Source organism: Diabrotica undecimpunctata, chromosome 4 (genome assembly GCF_040954645.1).
Source record: "Diabrotica undecimpunctata isolate CICGRU chromosome 4, icDiaUnde3, whole genome shotgun sequence".
Taxonomy (NCBI): domain Eukaryota; kingdom Metazoa; phylum Arthropoda; class Insecta; order Coleoptera; family Chrysomelidae; genus Diabrotica; species Diabrotica undecimpunctata.
Genome location: NC_092806.1, coordinates 46,282,951 through 46,302,120, shown reverse-complemented (window position 1 = coordinate 46,302,120; position 19,170 = coordinate 46,282,951). Strand labels below are relative to the sequence as shown.

The 19,170-nt window shown below is 35.7% G+C and overlaps 1 protein-coding gene across 11 annotated transcripts in view; it reads right to left on the bottom strand.

Annotated features, from left to right (window-relative positions):
• Positions 1-1,747: 1,747 nt before the first annotated feature.
• Positions 1,748-19,170, bottom strand: part of LOC140439481 (uncharacterized) — a 95,481-nt gene continuing 78,058 nt past the window's right edge. For all 11 annotated transcript variants that reach the window (XM_072529413.1, XM_072529417.1, XM_072529419.1 and 8 more), the window contains one exon: positions 1,748-11,007. In XM_072529413.1, coding sequence (XP_072385514.1) covers positions 9,806-11,007 — 1,202 coding nt within the window. In that variant the 3' untranslated portion in view covers positions 1,748-9,805. The remainder of the gene's footprint in view (positions 11,008-19,170) is intronic.

Here is a 19,170-nt window from a genome sequence, read left to right as displayed (position 1 = left end):
AAATTTTATTTATGAATAAATATTATAATAACATAATTTTATCATCTCTTTATAATTACTATAATTAAATTAGCCAAATTATATAAAAAAAACTTAAAATTAAAAGTCTTTCCTATACAACTACATTCAAATGTTGCGGGCATCGAGTTAGAATCTATGGAGAAGCTATGAGCATATTAACGTATGTACTAAAAACGGCGTAGGTAGGCGTAGCTAACTGTGATATCAATATGGCGGTGGGATCATGGCCGAACTCATAATATTAAAACTACTATAAAAATATGATTAGTTATTCAGAAGATTTAATCATAATCTAAAAAAGTGCAATACATTTTTAATAAACTATGATTTATTTATCCCGCGGTAAACACTAAAAACACGATATATTATACATAAAGATAAATTAATACAGTCAAATACTATTAATTTATTCTCTGAAGTACGGGCCATTACTTTGTTTACATATTTGTATACTAACCTGTAGAACGTTATTCCTGAAGATTTTTTATTAACATTGCTTCTGCCACTGCAACTACGTTGAGAACAAGAAACCATTATTATGCACTATCACAATATATTATTACAGTTTCTATAAAAGTATTATAAAACTAAAAATATTCGAAAAACAACAAACGTAAATAAACATATACGATCTGTCAAAAGTGGCAAAACAATATGGCCGAAGTGAGGACGTTTTTAGTCACGTGATGCCCTCTCCATAGATTCTAACTCGATGGTTGCGGGAATAAGCGTTCTTGACTACGTCATGAGCGCAAGCGAACCGTTTTTAGAACATTATGTATCATACCTTGTCCTTGTGTATTCATATGGCTCACTAGAGGTCACCATTCTAGTTGAGATCGGTATCGATACCTGTCTCAAGTCGCAAGTATCAGTATCTCGATACAAATCTCATAGTGTATTTGGCTGTCTCAGTATTAAAAAGTATCGCTGTTTGTATCACTGTCGTGAAACTTTGATACCGCGTGCAAGCAAATGAAATTTGTCTTAAAGTATATGTTGATTTTTTTTGCATCGTTCTTCTTAAAGTATATACAATTTTGATTTTCAATATGACAGATCGTGAGTTTTGGGAGAAATTTCTTAATTTACCTATACAAATTATATCCATGTCTATGAAACTTAAAGTGCAAAGAATACTCAAATAGACAACTTAGGCAATAACAATTTTGTTAAAAAAATACAAAGGAAAGTATATTAATAGTGATCGCAATTTTTTCATGAAAAAAGTACACAGCTTTCGTTGCGCCTTTAGACGAGAATTTAAAAAAGTTGTAACATCCTTAAGAAGTAGTACTATGACATTTTAAGCTTTATTGCCGATTCTGAAATGCGTAGAGAGACAATAATAAGTTTTAGATATGAATAGTTGGAGGAAGCATTTGGTTCGTGCACTTAATTAATTCTTGCAGTAAATGTGTCACAGTATATATTTGTTTCTGTCTCGTAACCATTGCTTTGTCCATATTCTTTTTTATCGTATTTTCTTTTTTAAAATATTTGACAACGTAACTGCTACTGCAATAAGCACGGGTGGCGGTGGAAACACTGTTTCTACATGTGAATTGAGGAAAATTTTAATTCAAATGGTCGTAAGTTGAATTTCTCTTTAAACAGTGGTTTAAAGTGATTTTCTTAAATAATTCAGCATAAGCAAATCATTAATTGTGGGCAAAATATAAATAAAAAAGACATAAGTAGGAGTAAAGTTTATTATAGACTGTATAAACATTTGCAAACAACTGTTAGTGGCGTTAATTGCTCGGTATTCGGTAATATTTATTTAACCAACAAGTGTATTAATAAGGGCAATTAACAATTGATATGTTCGAGATTGTTAATCGCCATTTTAATTCACGAGTTCGTTACAAAACTTTTCCGTCGACCGTACTTTTCAGAAATAAAGATATCTTAGTTTAAATTTTTATTTACTTAACGATAAACAACAATTTTTCAGCTTTCATTAACTTTATTCAAAGTTTAATTTTCCTTAGTGGTAGTTTTATAATTGTAAACATTAATATTCGAAATAGTACAATTACTGAAATTAAAGGAAGGTATTGATAAATGATTATCTGCTGTATAGCATTTTGACAAATTTATATTTAAGTCTACTTGGACCTCTGTAAATTCTGTGATAGAAGAAGCGGTGGTGCTGAAGGAAGTACTTTGACAAGGTTTAGTGGTATTTTGTCCCAAAAGATTTTCAGCTGTCTCAAGTTTATTATGCATAGAATTATCTATATAACCTTTTGCCATGATACTATAACTAACAAGATAAGTCAACGCGCATGTCCTTGCATCTCTCTCGCACACTTGTGACGTAAGCCCGAGACAACTTTAATGATGCCAAGTTAAATGCTCTATCTGTTGCTATCCTGTGTGCTTCAAAACGTAGTGAATAATATTTTTATTTATTCATTGATGTAGTAAAGACTTTGTATATTATATTGTTATATAAATTTTGTGGTGAAAACATTCAGTTTCCTGTGTTAATTATCATCTAATTTATTTATCGTAAGCAACTTCCTCTCGACTATCTGTAGCTACAGTCAACAACATTTTATTAATTCGAATATAAAAGACCTGGAATGGGATGGATTGGAAAATTTAGCCGGTTTCATTGCATTAAAGTTACAAAACAAATAAATACTTGGATATATTCCGGACGCTAACGATAAATCGTTTACTTGGGTAAACCACGTTTCTGAGGGTGGTTTACTCAAACCAACACTGGAATTTGTAACTAAATGTAGTGAACTGGAACATATTTTTCGTAGTTATAATGGCGACACATTAAAAATAACAAAAAATTATTCAAAAAACTTAATAGAAGCTGCAAAATATGTAAATGTTAGCGAAGATGTAAAGTTACTTTTTTTAGATGTAAAATGTATTTTAAAATACGAATTCTAAATAAAAATATTAAAGATAATTACAATATCCGCAAAAGAAAAATCACAAAGATTGTAAAATCAATGTCTAAATGATATTCATAAAGTCTCAATTATGACCCGCTTTTCCTTTACGGTTCAAATTCTTTACATTTTACCTGCCTTTTATATTTAATTTTTGTTTTGTAGCAATATTTATTTTGTTTGTAATACACACAATCAAATCGTAGATTCATATATTTCTTTAATTAATTTTACAAATTACTTCTTAATTTTCAAACCACGGTTTCACAGAAAGTAACTAGTTATGACTTCTTAGTGCATGATATGGCATCAAGGTATACTTACCGTTAACAGTTTATAGTCAGTTCGCTATATTTACGCGGGTTTCGGATTAACAAAATTATGCTAATGACTCATTGATAACCAGTTGCAGTAAACGACTTCCCAGAAAATTAGGTAAAAACTGCATTAATGGTCATATTTTAAAATACATTAAAATAACATTAGGGTAGGTATAAATTTGTTACAATATTGCAGTTGAATTGATTCTTTGCCAGTGTTGACATTGTATGTTTGGTGGAAATATTTAAAAATGCCTAGACGTGTGTTAGATGTAGATAGTCTAATTTGTAGTGTACATAAGTATTTCACGGATGAAAAAGAAAATGGCGGTCCTTTAAAATCGGTAATGTCTGTTCAACAACGCGTATGTGATGCTCTAGGAATTAGTGAAACCAAACTAAGAGGAGTATTACAAAATCGCAATAATGAACGGCCGAAAGAAGATCACCGAAAAACTCGCCTATCATTGAAAACGAAAGATATTCCAGATGGAAAAAATTTGAAATTCGTGATACCATTTATCGAATGTGAGCCAACAAGGAACATGTGACCTTAAATACAATTCTCTCGGAATTAAAAGATAGAAAATTTGACGAAATTGACAGAACAAGTATATGGCAAGTGATACATAATTTGGGTTTTAAATTTCAAAAGGAGGATAACAGAAAAGCCCTTTGTGAAAGAAGTTCTGTTGTGCATAAAAGAATTAACTGTCTAAGAAAATATTCTAAATTAAAAGAAGGAAGTGCAAATTTTATATATTTAGACGAAACATGGATATTTTCTAGGGGTGCAACCAAGAGAATATGGCAAGATGATAACGTAAAGTCTATCAAACATACTGATGGAGAAGAAAAGCGACACATAATTTTACATGCAGGAGGGAAATCGGGTTTTATAGAAGGTGCTGATTTAATATTTTCATCTAAATCAAAATCAAGTGACTATCACGATAATATGAACACAGAAATGTTTGTAAAATGGTTACATGAAAAACTTCTCCCAGGTTTAAGTGAGCCCAGCGTAATTATGTTAGACAATGCACCTTACCATTCTGAAGTATTAAACAAAAGTCCAACGAATTCTTGGACTGTTAATAAAATTAAAGAATGGTTGACAAAGGAACATATACCATTTACACAACATATTTTAAAATCAGAATTATTACTCTTGGCAAATATCCACACAAAACCAAAAACCTTTGTTGTAGATCAGATTATTGAAAGTTACGGTCATCAAGTTTTACGTCTGCCACCGTATCATTGCCAGTTTAATCCCATCGAATATATATGGGGAATAGCAAAACAATATTATGACAACCATATTGGGCCTAACGGTTATAGCGACGACGCAGTTCGGGAAACTTGGCGAAAGGCACTTTCAATTGTAACTCCAGAAGTGTGGTGCAACTGTATATTCAAGTGCGAGAAACTAATAGAAGATTGGTGGACTGGTGAAAATAAAATAAACGAAATAAGTCAACTCATAATAACAATTAATGGTGATGACAGTGATGATGATGACGATTATGATATTTTTGATGATAATGACTGATTTTCATTTTTGTTGGCAAGTTAAATTTTTTTATTTTTCATTAGAAATTCTCTCCATGGAACAAATATACATAGACCATATTTTCTGTGTGAAGTGTAACATAAAACTATTATTAGATTTATATTAGTCACATTAGACTCCATTAATGAAGTAATTCTCCTTATTATACTGTCAATTATATAAAAGATTTTTCATTATTATTTAATTAAAAAAAGTTATGGATTATTTTTCATATCATTTGACCAGTTGATATTTCCCCAAAGAGCAGGTAATTAAAACTGGGTACTTGCCATATGATGCATCGTTAAAATAAGATACACACAAGTCCCCTGGCTTTGTCTCGCTGTGACGTCATGCGCAAAGTCGATTAAAATTAGAACGGCAAGTGAGCATATCTTGTTTGTTATAGTATCATGACCTTCTGCTACAGCAGTCGATTTCCAGCCATCTAGTCTTTTAATAGTTGAAAAGTCTGCACCACTGTCATACAGTATTTAGGCAGAGGAACGTCTAAAACAATGCCCAGTGTAGAGATGCGGGTGCTCTAATTTTAAGAATTTAGCAATAAGGGAAGGAATTTTGGAAAACGTATACCTACGCCAACTGGCTGTGTCAAACATTTGTTATTTTTATAAAAAATGAAAAATCGTTTATGTGGTGTGTGTACCGGTTTTAAAGAAATATAGTTTTTGATCGCATTGAGAATGGAATTTGCTTCGTTATCTACTATGGTAAATATTATATTTGTGTGTGTTTTTGATACTTTTATTGTGACAAGAAACTTTGACCCCAAGTCTTGAACGTTATTTGTTTTTAATTTCAATAGTTCGTCCTTTCTTAACGCACCAGCCACTCCGAAAATCAATGCAACCTACAAAATGAAATGTTATGAAATACGAGTATTAAATATATAAACTTAATTTACTGGTTTACCTTTATCATTAGAAACACGTCGTTAGCAGCATCAGAGATGAATTTCTGGACTTGTTCTTTTTCAAGTTTTTTTTATTTCTTTGGTACATAACCTGTTCTTTTTTCTTAATAAACATAATTAACTTATTATATTTAGATATATCAATGTTTGATTTTAAACTTAAGGTTGATTTTAGTATCGAATATTTGGGCCATAAACTTGCTATTAGTCCTTTTTCGACAATGTTTGAAAAATAAGTCAACAATACAAATTCTGAATCTCGTATTATTTTTCTCTCGTCACACAATGCAATAAATTCAGCGTATTATTTTTCGTACAACACTCTGCTTTTTCAGGCAGTAAACTTGAAGATATTTCATTTGCAGTTTCTGCTACTTCTGGTGGAGTTAAATTAAACTCTTCGTCAATATCCATCTTTTGATTTCTCAAATACACAGAATTTTAAACAATAAAGTAAATATTGACATAAAATGACAGGTAGTACTAACAGCGGCTACTTCATTTTAATTTTTTTAGTGGGAATATAAATAGGTATATGTTTGGTTGCCTACACCACAGGTCACTGCCAATCACAGAGCGTTTAATTAATTTATGCAAGCAATGTATGTTGTGTTGCCTATAATGAAATCGTTCATTAATAGAAAATCATTCATTAATAGGGGTAATTAATCAATGATTTTGAGGGTATTAAAATTGATCATAAATGGACGGTCGACGGAAAAAACTATTAAAAGACTTTGAAAATGCAATTTCACAAACACTATTTACTTAAAAACAGTACAAATTCGCATTTATTGGTTCGGCGATGCTACTCAAAAATATAAAAACTTAAAGAAGTTTCTCGAAAGACCGATGAGAAACTAGAAGATAATTTTAAAAACACCGAAGGGAAATTCAACGAAAGTTCAGAAATAATAAAAGTAAAGTTAGAGGAAGTGTATACAAAGACCTATAAAAAATTAGAAAATGTTTCCAGTACGTGCGAACAAGTTTCTCGAACAGTTAATAACTACAGAACAATTAAGACAAGAGAGGCGTTATTTGGCATCCAGGTTCTTATCAGAGATGTCGACATATAAATGTTGATGTATATAGAGGAGAGGTAGGTACAGTGAGACGGTCGGAACACTGAGACAAACTCTTTAGGGCTTACTACGTTCAGTATTATCCGACAGAACTAAACGAACATGTCTATTACCACCTTGAAGTGAAGCAAACAAGAATTTTTATGAAACAATGAGACAACACAGCAGATGGAACAGTGAGACGCGTCTCACTGTTCCTTTACTGCCTCACTGTTTCGTTATAGATGTATAAGCCAGATCATTTGCAAAATATTTTCTCTTACAGAAAGAAAATGCCAAGAAAAAATAAAACAAATCGGAAGATTCTCTGAAGATCTGATGAGACAGACTATTAAATTAGTACAAGGTGGCACCTCTATACGGCAAGCAGCATGAATGAAGGGACTATCATTCCAAACAGTCCACAGATATGTAAAAAACATCAACAAGACGAGAACGTCCATTTATGCCATAATTACAAAGTAAAACAAATTTTTACTATCTAACAGGAGAACGACTTGTGCGAATATATAATTAAATGTTCTAAAATGTTTTATGGTCTATCAAGAGAAGATACCCGAAAACTGTCATATGAAGCCGCAGCCTACAATAATATAGTGGTTCCAGCAAACTGGCATACATCAAAAATTGCTTCACTTGCCTGGATGAAAGGATTTCAGAAACGTCATTCCAGTAATTTATCCCTCCGGACTCCAGAAGATTGTAGTCTTGCAAGGGCAACCGGTTTCAATAGATTTAACGTTGAAATGTTTTTCAATAAACTTAAAACTGTCTTAAAGCGTTTTCCGGTTTTTGGAGATAATAGTCGCATCTATAATTTAGATGAGACATTAATCGTTACCGTTCAAAAGTCCCAAAAAGTGTTTGCAGAAAGAGGTATACGAGAGGTTAGTAATACTACAAGTGGCGAACGTGGAACGCTCGTAACAACATGCTGTATTATTGGAGCATCTGGAGCAACTGTTCCTCCTGCTCTGGTATTTCCGAGAGTACACTTTAAAGATTTTATGATAAACAGGTCGCCCCCTGGAACTTTAGGACTAGCCTCAAAAACAGGTTGGATGAATATTTTATTAAGCACACTCGTAGTACTAGAGAAAACCCTTCTTTAGTGCTAATGGATAATCATCAAAGTCATTTATCGATTGAGGCAATCGATTTATGTAAAAATAATGGCGTTACAATCCTAACTATACCGCCACACTGTACGAACATATTACAGCCGTTGGACGTAGGCTTATTAAAACCATTTCAAACTTTCTATAATGCTACAGTAGATGCATGGATGACGAACCATCCAGGTCAGACATTTACAATTTTTAACGTAGCAGTCTGTGTGGGCCAGCATATCCACGAGCAATGACGCCAGTTAACATTAGAGTTTTTCGAAAAACCGGAATATTTCTATTTGATCTGCATGTCTTCACTGAAGAAGATTTTTTGTCAACTTTTGTGACAGACAGGACACTTGTTGCAGTTGAAGCTGCTGCTGAAAATATAAATGAATCTCTAGATGTAGAAAATCCAGGTCCAAATGATACTGATACCACGAAAACCTTTGTTAGCCCAACAGTTTTTAAGGGTTATCCTAAAGCTCCGACAAGAAAATCTAGGGAGGGCAACAAAAAACACAAAGGAAAGACGATGATACCCCGAAAAAAACGGAACTGATTAAATCTAAAGAAAAAACACCGAAACAGAAAAAAGTAACTAGGCGCGTATTAGATAGAGCAAGTTGAAAATGAGTTGAAATTACAAGATTCCAGTGGAGGATAGGATTTTATTGGTGAAGATCCCGAACCAATTTGTTTCGAAGATCTTGATCGCTGTCCCAATAATGGGAATTATGTGCGTGTTGAATTTAACTCTAAGCAAAAGACATACTATGTAGGCAAAATCTTGTCTAAAATAAAAGAAAATGATTTTGAAATATCGTTTTTAAGAATAAGCGCTAAATGTGAAAACAGGATCTTTTTTCCAAAAATAATGTTAATTGTTGCGTCTCAGTGTTCTCACATTGAAAGGTACACTGACATTTAGTAATTTTTAGTTTTAATATTTTTGAGGTGTTAACTTTAGTTTTTATCAAAAAACGAAATGATTTTTCAGTTCTTCTTTATATACCAAATGTAGAGGCACAATATAAGTTTAAAGTAACATTAAAATTTTTGCGTGTCAGTGTTCCTACCACTCCCCTACCTGCTTTGTCGACTATGAGAAAACATTTTGACACTGTTAAAGACGACAAGTGAATCGATGTTTTTAATGACATAGGTCTGAATGGACAGAACACTAGGATAATAGCAGGAATCTAGGAGCTAGTTGTCATGGAATCGGACACCTGACATTAGGATTAAAGGTCAGACCTTACGAACTATTTTCTATTATGATAGGATTTCGTAAGGAATAATCAAATTTATCATAATGACGGTATTAGATTTTTGTTTTGATGCAGGGCAGCGACAGCCGCTTGTACGTATTTCGACCTCTTTAGGTCTCCTCAGAACGGTATAGCCACTCCTACCACTTCCACATGAACGGCATGTGGAATGCAATTTGAGATTCCCTTGCCGAGTAATTTATCCAGCTGTTTGTTTCGCAAGTTTTAAGAAACACAGTGGTAAAAATTTGAATTCGGTTTCGCTAGGTAGAAATCGTTTGATTTCTCTTTTTGTTAATAATCAAATTGTTTAAAACAAATTTTATATTAAAAGGGTTTTTCGCCTTTATGTATTTCCAATCATCAATATGTATTTTCAAATCGCTTTTCAAATTATATTTTCGAGCAAATTACTTAAAACAAATTTCACATTCAAAGGAAAGGGTTTTTCACCAGTGTGAATTTTCAAATTAAACTTTTGAGCAAATTGCTTAAAACAAATTTCATACTCAGCAGGATTTTCAATTGGATGTATTCTCAAATGAATTTTTAAAATATGTCCATCTACAAATTGTCTAAAACCAATTTCACATTAAAAGGATTTTTCACCAGTATGTGTTTTCAAATGGCGTTTCAAATGACCTTTTTCAGTAAATTGCTTAAAACAAATTTCACATTCAAAGGGTTTTTCACCAATGTGCATTTTCAAATGAGTTTTTAAATAATATTTTCGAGCAAATTGCTTAAAACAAATTTCACATTCAAAGGGTTTTTCACCAGTGTGAATTTTCAAATGACTTTTCAAATTCCATTTGTTAGCAAATTGCTTAAAACAAATATCACATTTAAAAGCTTTTTCACCAGTGTGTGTCCTTAAATGTGTTTTAAAATTACTCGCTTTAAAGAAGTGTTTAAAACAAATTTCACATTTAAAAGGGTTTATAATTGCATGTATTCTCAAGTGACTTTTTAAAATATATCCATGTGTAAAGGGTCTAAAACAAATTTCACATTCAAAAGGCTTTTCACCGGTGAGCATTTCGAAATGACTTTTGAGACTACATTTTTGAGTTAATTTCTTTAAAAAAATTTCACATTCAAAGGGTTTTTCACCAGGATGAATTTTCAAATGACTTTTTAAATTAGATTTTTGAGCAACTCGCTTGAAACAAATTTCACATTTAAAAGGTGTTTCACCTTTGAGGGCGGTGTGTGCCCTCGAGTGTTTTTTTAAATCACTTGCTTGAAAGAATTTCTTAAAACAAATTTCACATTCAAAAGGTTTTTCAGTTGTATGTATTCTCAAATGACTTTTTAAAATGTGTCCATGTGCAAATTGTCTAAAACAAATTTCACATTCAAAGGGTTTTTCGTCAGTGTGAATTTTCAAATGAGTGTTCAAATTACATTTTTGAGTAAATTGCTTAAAACAAATTTCACATTTAAAAGGTTTTTCACCAGTGTGTGTCCTCAAATGTTTTTTCAAATCACCTGCTCGAAGGAAGAGCTTAAAACAAATTTCACATCCAAAAGGTTTTTCACCAGTGTGCATTTTCAAATGACTTTTCAAATTAATTTTTAGAGTAAATTTCTTAAAACAGATTTGACATTTAAAAGGTTTTCCACCAGTATGTATCCTTAAATGTTTTTTTAAATCACTTGTTCGAGAAAAAGACTTGGAGCAAATATCACATTTACGTAGTTTTTCTGTAGAGTGCTGCTGGATATGCGTTTCATTGTTAGAAAAATCTTCAGGTAATGTTTTCTGAATTACATCCTCCCTCCACGAAAGATCTAAAATAAAAATAGTAACATAAACATTGAAATTTTAATAACATTCAATTTTTTACACCATCCACGATATTGCAGTCATTGAATTTTAGATATTGATTTGAATAGTCTTCACATGAGTAGTTTCAACAAGCAAGCCCAATATTTCACAGAATGTATGCCAAAATTTACCCTTGATTTATCTGTTTTCACCCAAATTAGAATATTTTTTTGTATAACAAAATTACAACTACTACTCAAAGTAATCTAATAATAGTAACAGTAAAGTAATAATAGCTGGCAAAAGTTCTACAGCAGCAGCAGTTCTCAACACCGCCAAAATCGCATAAAATAACTCAAAAAAAAATTAAAAGAGAATTTTCGTTATAAGTTCAGTAGGTGAATATAAAACTTGAATACGGGAGCATAACCGAAACGCTGCTCAAGCGGGTAACGCTGATTGTGAAATTGCGGAGTAGTCGCAAATCGCGTTTAGTAGGTATTTGAGTTAATTAGTAAGTAATGGATAAATGGTTAAAGAGCCCGTAGAAACTGTAGAAGAATGTTCTGTTTAAGAAACAAGTGATTTACCATGTACTTCAAGTATGGTTACAAACGATTTAAACTTAAATCGTAAAAAACAAAAAGTCGGTACTAGACGATATAATTCAAATTATTTACAAATGCGATTTTCTTTTGTCGATGTTAACGAAGACCCACGGCCGCAATGTGTAATATGTTTTAAGGTCTTTGAAACACATAACCTATCAGAAAAACCGCTAGATTTTTTTAAATGAAAGAAGTTAAACTACTTAAAGGTAAACAGAAGATAATAGTTGCGTTTTCTTCAAGTAACGAAAATATTAAGCTAATTTTTTTATTACTTATTTTACCATTAATTGAAGACTTATTTTACCAGCTGCCAAAGACATTTTGTAACGTTATATTTTGCCTACCTCAGGATAAGAACATAGGGGTAGAATTGGGGACAGAAACTAATGGGGGTCAGGAGAGGGCAAGCAAAATAAATCGAAACGTATGCGAACGGCACTCAGGGGTTAGCTGGAGAGCTGGGGTCGTGAATAAGTGAACGACAAGGGTTCGGATTTGGGCAGCTACAAAAAAAATGAAATAAAGGGGTACTTACATAAATCTTGTGGACAAAATGAAACAAGATATGGCAGACAAGGTTACCTCTAGCTATTTTAATTCGGACGCCGCTTCGAAGAAAACTTCCTGCTGGAAAAAGAAAGAAAATTTCTTCTTCCCTAAAATCAAGAATACATACAAGGGTTGGGAGACTTTTCTAAATAAAAACAAAAAAATGGATCAGAAAAACAAATCAAACGTTTATTTTTGTCTCAAACAAACAGTTATCAAAAATACAGATTGCACAAGAAGCATACTAAATAACATAATAACAAATTTAACAAAAACTTACGTGCTTATCTGTTTACAAAGGAGATTGCTACAAAAATCTTCAAAATGGTTCCTAGGTTATCTTATTAATATGGCCAAAGTATTTTTTTTGCCTTGAAAATGGACGAAAGTACCGATGTAACAAATTTTGCCCAGATCGTCACAGTCTAATGTCGCCTTTTACACGGAAATGAAAATACAGAAGAATTCTTATTTGCGAATCGCTTCCTTGTACGAGAACATTAGTAGAAATACTTAATAAAGTGAATGGTTTGGCTGAACTGCGCGGGGGTATGTTCAGAGATAATGCACGTGAAATGACAGGAAAACAGAGCCGTTGTAGCAGTTGCACAGGAATGTGTCTTTCTTCACTGTAGCAGACACAGACAAACTTTGGCAGCTAGAGATTCCAGATGAATTAAGGCAGGTCCTGAACGACGTGTTAAAACATTAAATTTTATTAAATCAAGATCTTTGAATACAAGACTATTTATGCTTTTGTGTTCCGAAACGTAAATCTGGATTATTCGAGCTTAATTCCGAAGTTCAAATTTACTGACGAAATTTTGTTACGCCAATTAGCAGCATATCTCAGTGATATAGTTGTGATATAGTTACCAGGCTAAACGATTTGAATTTGGGTTTACAAGGCAAAGATACAACTCGCTTTGTTATTATTGATAAGGTTGGATCGTTTATAAAGAAGCTCGAACTTGTAAACACAAGTTCTGAAAATAACTTACTCCACTATTTTCCACCGCTTTGTTACAGATAATAAAATTAATATTAATGTTAAGTTATTGCTACGTTGTTAGATTCACTGTGATAAATAATCAAGCAATTTAATGAGTACAGATCAACAGAAATATCTGAAACCGCCTTGGTAAGACCGAGGGAGAACTTTGATTACAGGACGTTGTCAGATTAATCGGGTTTAAAGGTTTTTCAGTTTTTTATTTGTTAAAAATTGATAACAATTCTATAGTGCTGTTGTGAATTTATTAATTGTTATGTCTTTAATTTATAATGTCTTTACTAATTTATTATATTGTTCCTACTTTAATTTATTAAAAGGCACGATGATTTATATAAGTTTATTTATCACTACATATACAATAATTTATTAGTAGGCGAGCGTAACAATAATATCGCGAGCGCGACTCTTCTTTATTAACTGTCCCTTCCAAATAAAATGTCCTTTATATATGCCATTGCCTTTACGCTAGAATCATCGAACAGCCTTCTCGATTAGCGGCGAAATTATAACGGTAAGGCAAACGGGTATTTTTACATCGGCTCGACCGTTTCTGGAAGGTCCCTTCAGGTAAATTTCTGCCGGCTAATAGAATACTCTCGTAAAATCTAAAAACAGAACAGCATTAGTCATAATATTTACGGTTATTTTAGGCCAGGATAATTATCGTAACATTGCCCCCCTCTTAAAAGATGGTTCCTCCTGGAACCTTGTCGGGACTGGAACCGGAACTGTATGCTGGTATCGGCAACTGGACCCTCTTTTACAACTTCCAGTTGTATAAAAATGACAAGGGACGGTTTTCTCTCCGCACCAGTAACTATGCGGATTGCAACAGACTAACACCTGGACTTCGGTGTCTTTAAAGATCTCCTCCACCATATTTCGGATAACCCTCCAATCTAATTGGCGGCACTCCAACTTTGGCATGGCTAACTTTTGCACGTCGGACTCTAGTACGTGCTCTCTCAATTGAAGTAAGGCTTCCCACACATCTCGGTAGGTAGGTTGGTCACGGGCAGTGTCTTTTGTTACCAGGTAGAAAAGGTAACGTGATGCATCTTGGAGTTTCAAGGTTTTACCGGGAGCTGGCACCTGGCATTGAAGTTCTGCAACTCGACCAAACTTCCTTCGAAAGACGGATGCCAACCCTGGTGCGTCTTTGATACTGGCCGGGATGGTAAGGGCCAGCGAGTAGTCATCGGGGAGCGCGAGTAGATCTTGCTTTTCTTCAGTGGTAACACCATGTCTTGCCTTACCGGTACCTCCATAGGCACCCATGAATTCCTCAAACGTGAGGTCAGACACGTCTTGGACTTGGTTTACTTCCACTTCTTCATCTACGTCGTGGTCACCTTCGAAAGACGCCAGCCGGTTATGGTGTACTATCATCGGTTTTCCCCTCGGAATCTTGCTTATTCGGTAGATGACATCGTTGATCTTCTCCATGATGAGGTATGGACCTTCCCAAAACTGCTGCAATTTGGGAGAACAACCTTTTCGCTTCTTGGGATTATACAGCCATACTTTGTCGTTCTTCTTAAAGCAACCCTTTTCGGCTTGTGTATCGTACCGTTTCTTCATTCGGTCGCTAGCGATCTGAAGGTGGGAACGGACCAACTCATGTACATCGTCCATTCTTCTTCGTAATTCGATCACATAATCTTCACCTGCTACATCTTCTCCAGGTCGACACCCAAATTCTAGATCACAAGGTAGTCGCATTTCGCGTCCGAATAGGACTCTGGCTGGTGTCTGGCCCGTTGATTCGTTAACAGCAGATCTGTAGGCCATTGTGAAGAACGGAAGGTATTGGTCCCAGTCTCGCTGATGATCGGACACCATCTTTGTCAAATACTTGCCAACTGTCCTATTCATTCGTTCTACCATACCATCCGATTGCGGATGATACGCGGTAGTTCTTGTTTTCTTCATGCCTAGTCTATCACATATTCCTTGGAATAGATCACTTTCAAAGTTCCTGCCTTGGTCACTATGGATCTCCAAAGGCACTCCAAATCGGCTGATATATTCTTGGATCAACTTATCTGCAACGGTGGCGGCCTTCTGGTCTGGAAGTGCATAAATCTCGACCCACTTAGTGAAGTAATCCATTACTACCAACATGTACTTGCCCCCATTTTCACTTTCTGGAAATGGCCCTGCAATGTCCAAAGCTATTCTTTCAAACGGGCTTCCAACATTATATTGTCTCATAGGAGCTCTCCTTTTCCGGTGAGGCCCGTTACTCGTAGCACAAATAGTACATTTCTTACACCAGTCTTTTACGTCGTCGGAACTGTTCATCCAATAAAACCGTTCCCGAATTCGCTGAAGGGTTTTCCTTGCACCAAAATGCCCTCCCGATGGACTGTCGTGTAACTGACGAAGTACTTCGGCTATTCTGCTCTTTGGGATCACCAACTGTCTTCTTTTCTCTGAACCGTCATCATTTTCCAGGACTCGTTTGAGCAAGCCATCTTCGATGATAAATGAGTCCCACTGGGCCCAATACGTCTTAACTACTGAGCATAGGTTTGATATTTCCTGCCAAGGTGGTCGACGGTTTTCCTCTTTCCATTTTCGGATTTTCTGTATAACTGGATCTCTCTCTTGTTCTTCCCTTATCTTAGTAGGCGTCCAGTCGTCGTTGACAATCGTCGTTCTTAGCACTGCTGCTTCCTTGGATTCCGTTTTGTTGCAGTGGGAACACTCTGCGGGGCATGGCCTTCTGGAAAGAGAATCAGCATTTCTGTGGCTAACTCCGGCTCGGTGCTCAATCTTAAAATCGTATTCTTGGAGTCGTTCGATCCACCTGGCTATCTGACCCTCTGGATTCTTAAACTGCATCAACCACTTAAGGGCGGCATGGTCGGTTCGGATTAAAAACTTCCTTCCATAGAGGTATTGATAGAAGTGCTCTACTGATTTCACTACTGCCAGAAGTTCTCTTCTCGTGACGCAATAATTCCGCTCAGGTTTTGAAAGGACTTTACTAAAATATCCGAGGACTCGTTCCTGTCCTCCTTGAATCTAAGACAGCACTCCTCCAATTCCCACGTTACTTGCATCCGTATCTAAGATGAACTCTCCTTCTGGCAGTGGATACCCCAAAATTGGTGCTGTTATTAAATGCTTTTTCAACGTTTCAAAGGCATTTTGGCAGTCTATATCCCAGCGGTATTCTCTTGCTTCCTCTGTAAGTCGCGTTAATGGCTTAGCGATATCTGCAAACTTCTTAATAAACCTCCGGTAGTAAGTACATAGTCCAAGAAAACTTCTCACTTGATGTTTGTCAGTTGGTTTTGGCCATTTCTTAATGGAATCGATTTTTCCCTTATCCACGGCCACTCCTTCTTTACTGACTATATGACCCAGATAATTGACTTTACCTTGAAATAGCACTTCTTGGGGGTTTAGCATCAATTGGGCAGCTTTAAGTCGATTAAAAACGTTTTCTAAATTCCTCAAATGATCTTCGAATGTCTCCCCCAAGACGATTATGTCATCTAAATAAACCAGGCATGTTTTCCAAGATAACCCTCTCAACACATTTTCCATAAGCCTCTCAAATGTCGCAGGAGCATTACAAAGTCCAAATGGCATAACGTTGAATTGCCACAATCCAGATCCTGTGGTGAAGGCTGTCTTTTCTTTATCGACTGGGTCCATTTCTACCTGCCAGTATCCAGACTTCAAATCTAAAGTAGAAAACAATTTACTTCCAGCCAATGTGTCCAATGTGTCATCGATCCGAGGCAGAGGATAACTATCTTTCTTGGTAACGTTGTTCAGCAAACGGTAATCCACACAGAACCTCGTCGTTCCGTCTTTCTTCTTAACCAGGACCACCGGAGAGACCCATGGACTCGTAGAAGGTTCTATCACCCCGTCTTTCTTCATTTCCTGAACAATCGTTTCAGCTTCCTCTCTCTTCGCCTGTGGTAATCGTCGAGCTGTTTGACGAATTGGCTTAGCATTACCAGTATCAATTTTATGCTTAACAACGGTAGTTCTTCCCGTCTTTCCTCCTTTCGGTACGAAAATATCACGATACTGCCGAAGAAATTCCCTTAATTTCCTTTTCTCCATCTGATTTAGAGACTGTCCTGCAACTGCAACCATTTGGTCGAATTTGTCGTTGGAATTATCAGATGTTGTCGCCTGACGAATTATGGATGTCACAGGTACACAAGTTCCTACTTTTGTCTCTTTCTTTATGGTCACTGGGTAGTCGTTGACATTGATAAGTCTCACAGGAATTTCTTTAGCCGAAGTCACCAATTCCTTTCCAATTATGATTCCACGGCCAACCTCATCGTCGTGGTTCCAAGGCTCCATCATAACAGGTCTCCCTTCGTCTACAATTCCCTGTAGTCGCGCTACTATGATCGTTTCGCTTCTCGCAGGCACGACTGTATCTTCTGTAATGGCTGCTTGCACAGTGTTGTCATTATGTGGATGGAGAAATACCTCCTCGTTGCCAACTTTGATTACCTTATTCTTAAAATCCAATTGGAATCCATGCATATTCATTACGTCCATTCCTAATATAACATCCTCTTCGATGTCAGCAACTATAACAGTATGGACAAACTTTTCTGCCCCAATTCCCAATTGTACCTGGATTTCTCCATGAATGTTGGCATTTTCACCTGTAGCGGTCCGAAGTCGTAACCTCGTTGGTAACAGTTTCTTTCGGCTGTTTATAACTGTCGGGCGTATAATGGTTCTGGTCGCTCCGGTATCCACCAACAACGTATGCTTTTTACCATTTATGTCTCCATCTACATATACACTATCTTCACGACATTTCAAAGAAGCTATTAGTATGAGAGGGTCTTTGGAAAAGTTTTGGGTCGAAGCTGCCCCCCTAAGGCTGACCCGTTCTAGTTTTCCTGATGGTGAGTTTCTTGATTTGCGTCGTACCTAGGGTGCTTACAGGAGCTTCGTACGTGTCCTATTTCGCCACAATTCCAGCATCTGATGGTCTTCGTTTTCTTGTATGTCATGCTTTTCATCATATTAACGAGCTGGTCAAGTTTATCTTCATCTCCTTCCTCTTTTACAGTCCTAACTTTACTGTACCCGCCAGAGGCCTGCGTAGCTGACTCGTATTCGAGGGCGGCGGATAGGACATCAACCAGCGTCTTGTGACGAGCTAATCGCAGTGTTCTCTGCATTTCATGATCACGAAGACCATCAATAAATGTTTGAACGGCCAATTTTTCCATCATGTCTTCGGGAGCTGTTGGATAAGCATATCGTACTAATCTGGCAATATCTACCTCATATTCTTGAAGAGCCTCATCTTTCTTCTGTCTACGATTTTTAAGCTGTGACTGATATACATGCTCCAAATGTTCGTGGCCATATCGCATATTTAACCTCTTCTTCAGTTGTTCGAAATCATCGGTCTCCTCTACGGCTATGGTCTGAAGCACATCTAAGGCATCTCCTCGAAGAGCGATAGTCAGGTTTACAGCCTTTTCTTTTTCAGACCATCCATTTGCTCTTGCGGCTGATTCGAACTGTTTCATGTAGTTGTTCCATGATGATTTTCCGTCGAAAGTTGGGACTTTAACATGAATAGAACCTCCACTTCCTTCAAATTTCGGCCGTGTCTCCAACTTAAATTTCGTCTCGTCTTCTTTTATCTCCACTGTAATCGGATTGTTACCTCTCTCTGCTGTCCCTGTTTCTTCCATCTTCCTTTCCATCTCTTTAATCTTTTCTTCGAAGGCCAACTTATCGGCAGCAACTTGGTTTTTTAGCGAAGACACTCTATCGTCAAGAGCAGATATTTCAGAAGTGACTTTAGAGATGTTAGCAGAAACTTTGCTTTCCAGAGAAGAAATCTCGTTAGAAACTTTGCTTTCTAAAGAAGCGATGTCGCCGGATACTTTGTTCTCCAATGATGCGATGTCGCCGGAAACTTTGGCTACATCAGAAGACACTTTCGAAATATCGTCGGAAACTTTGTTCTCTAATGATGCGATGTCGCCGGAAACTTT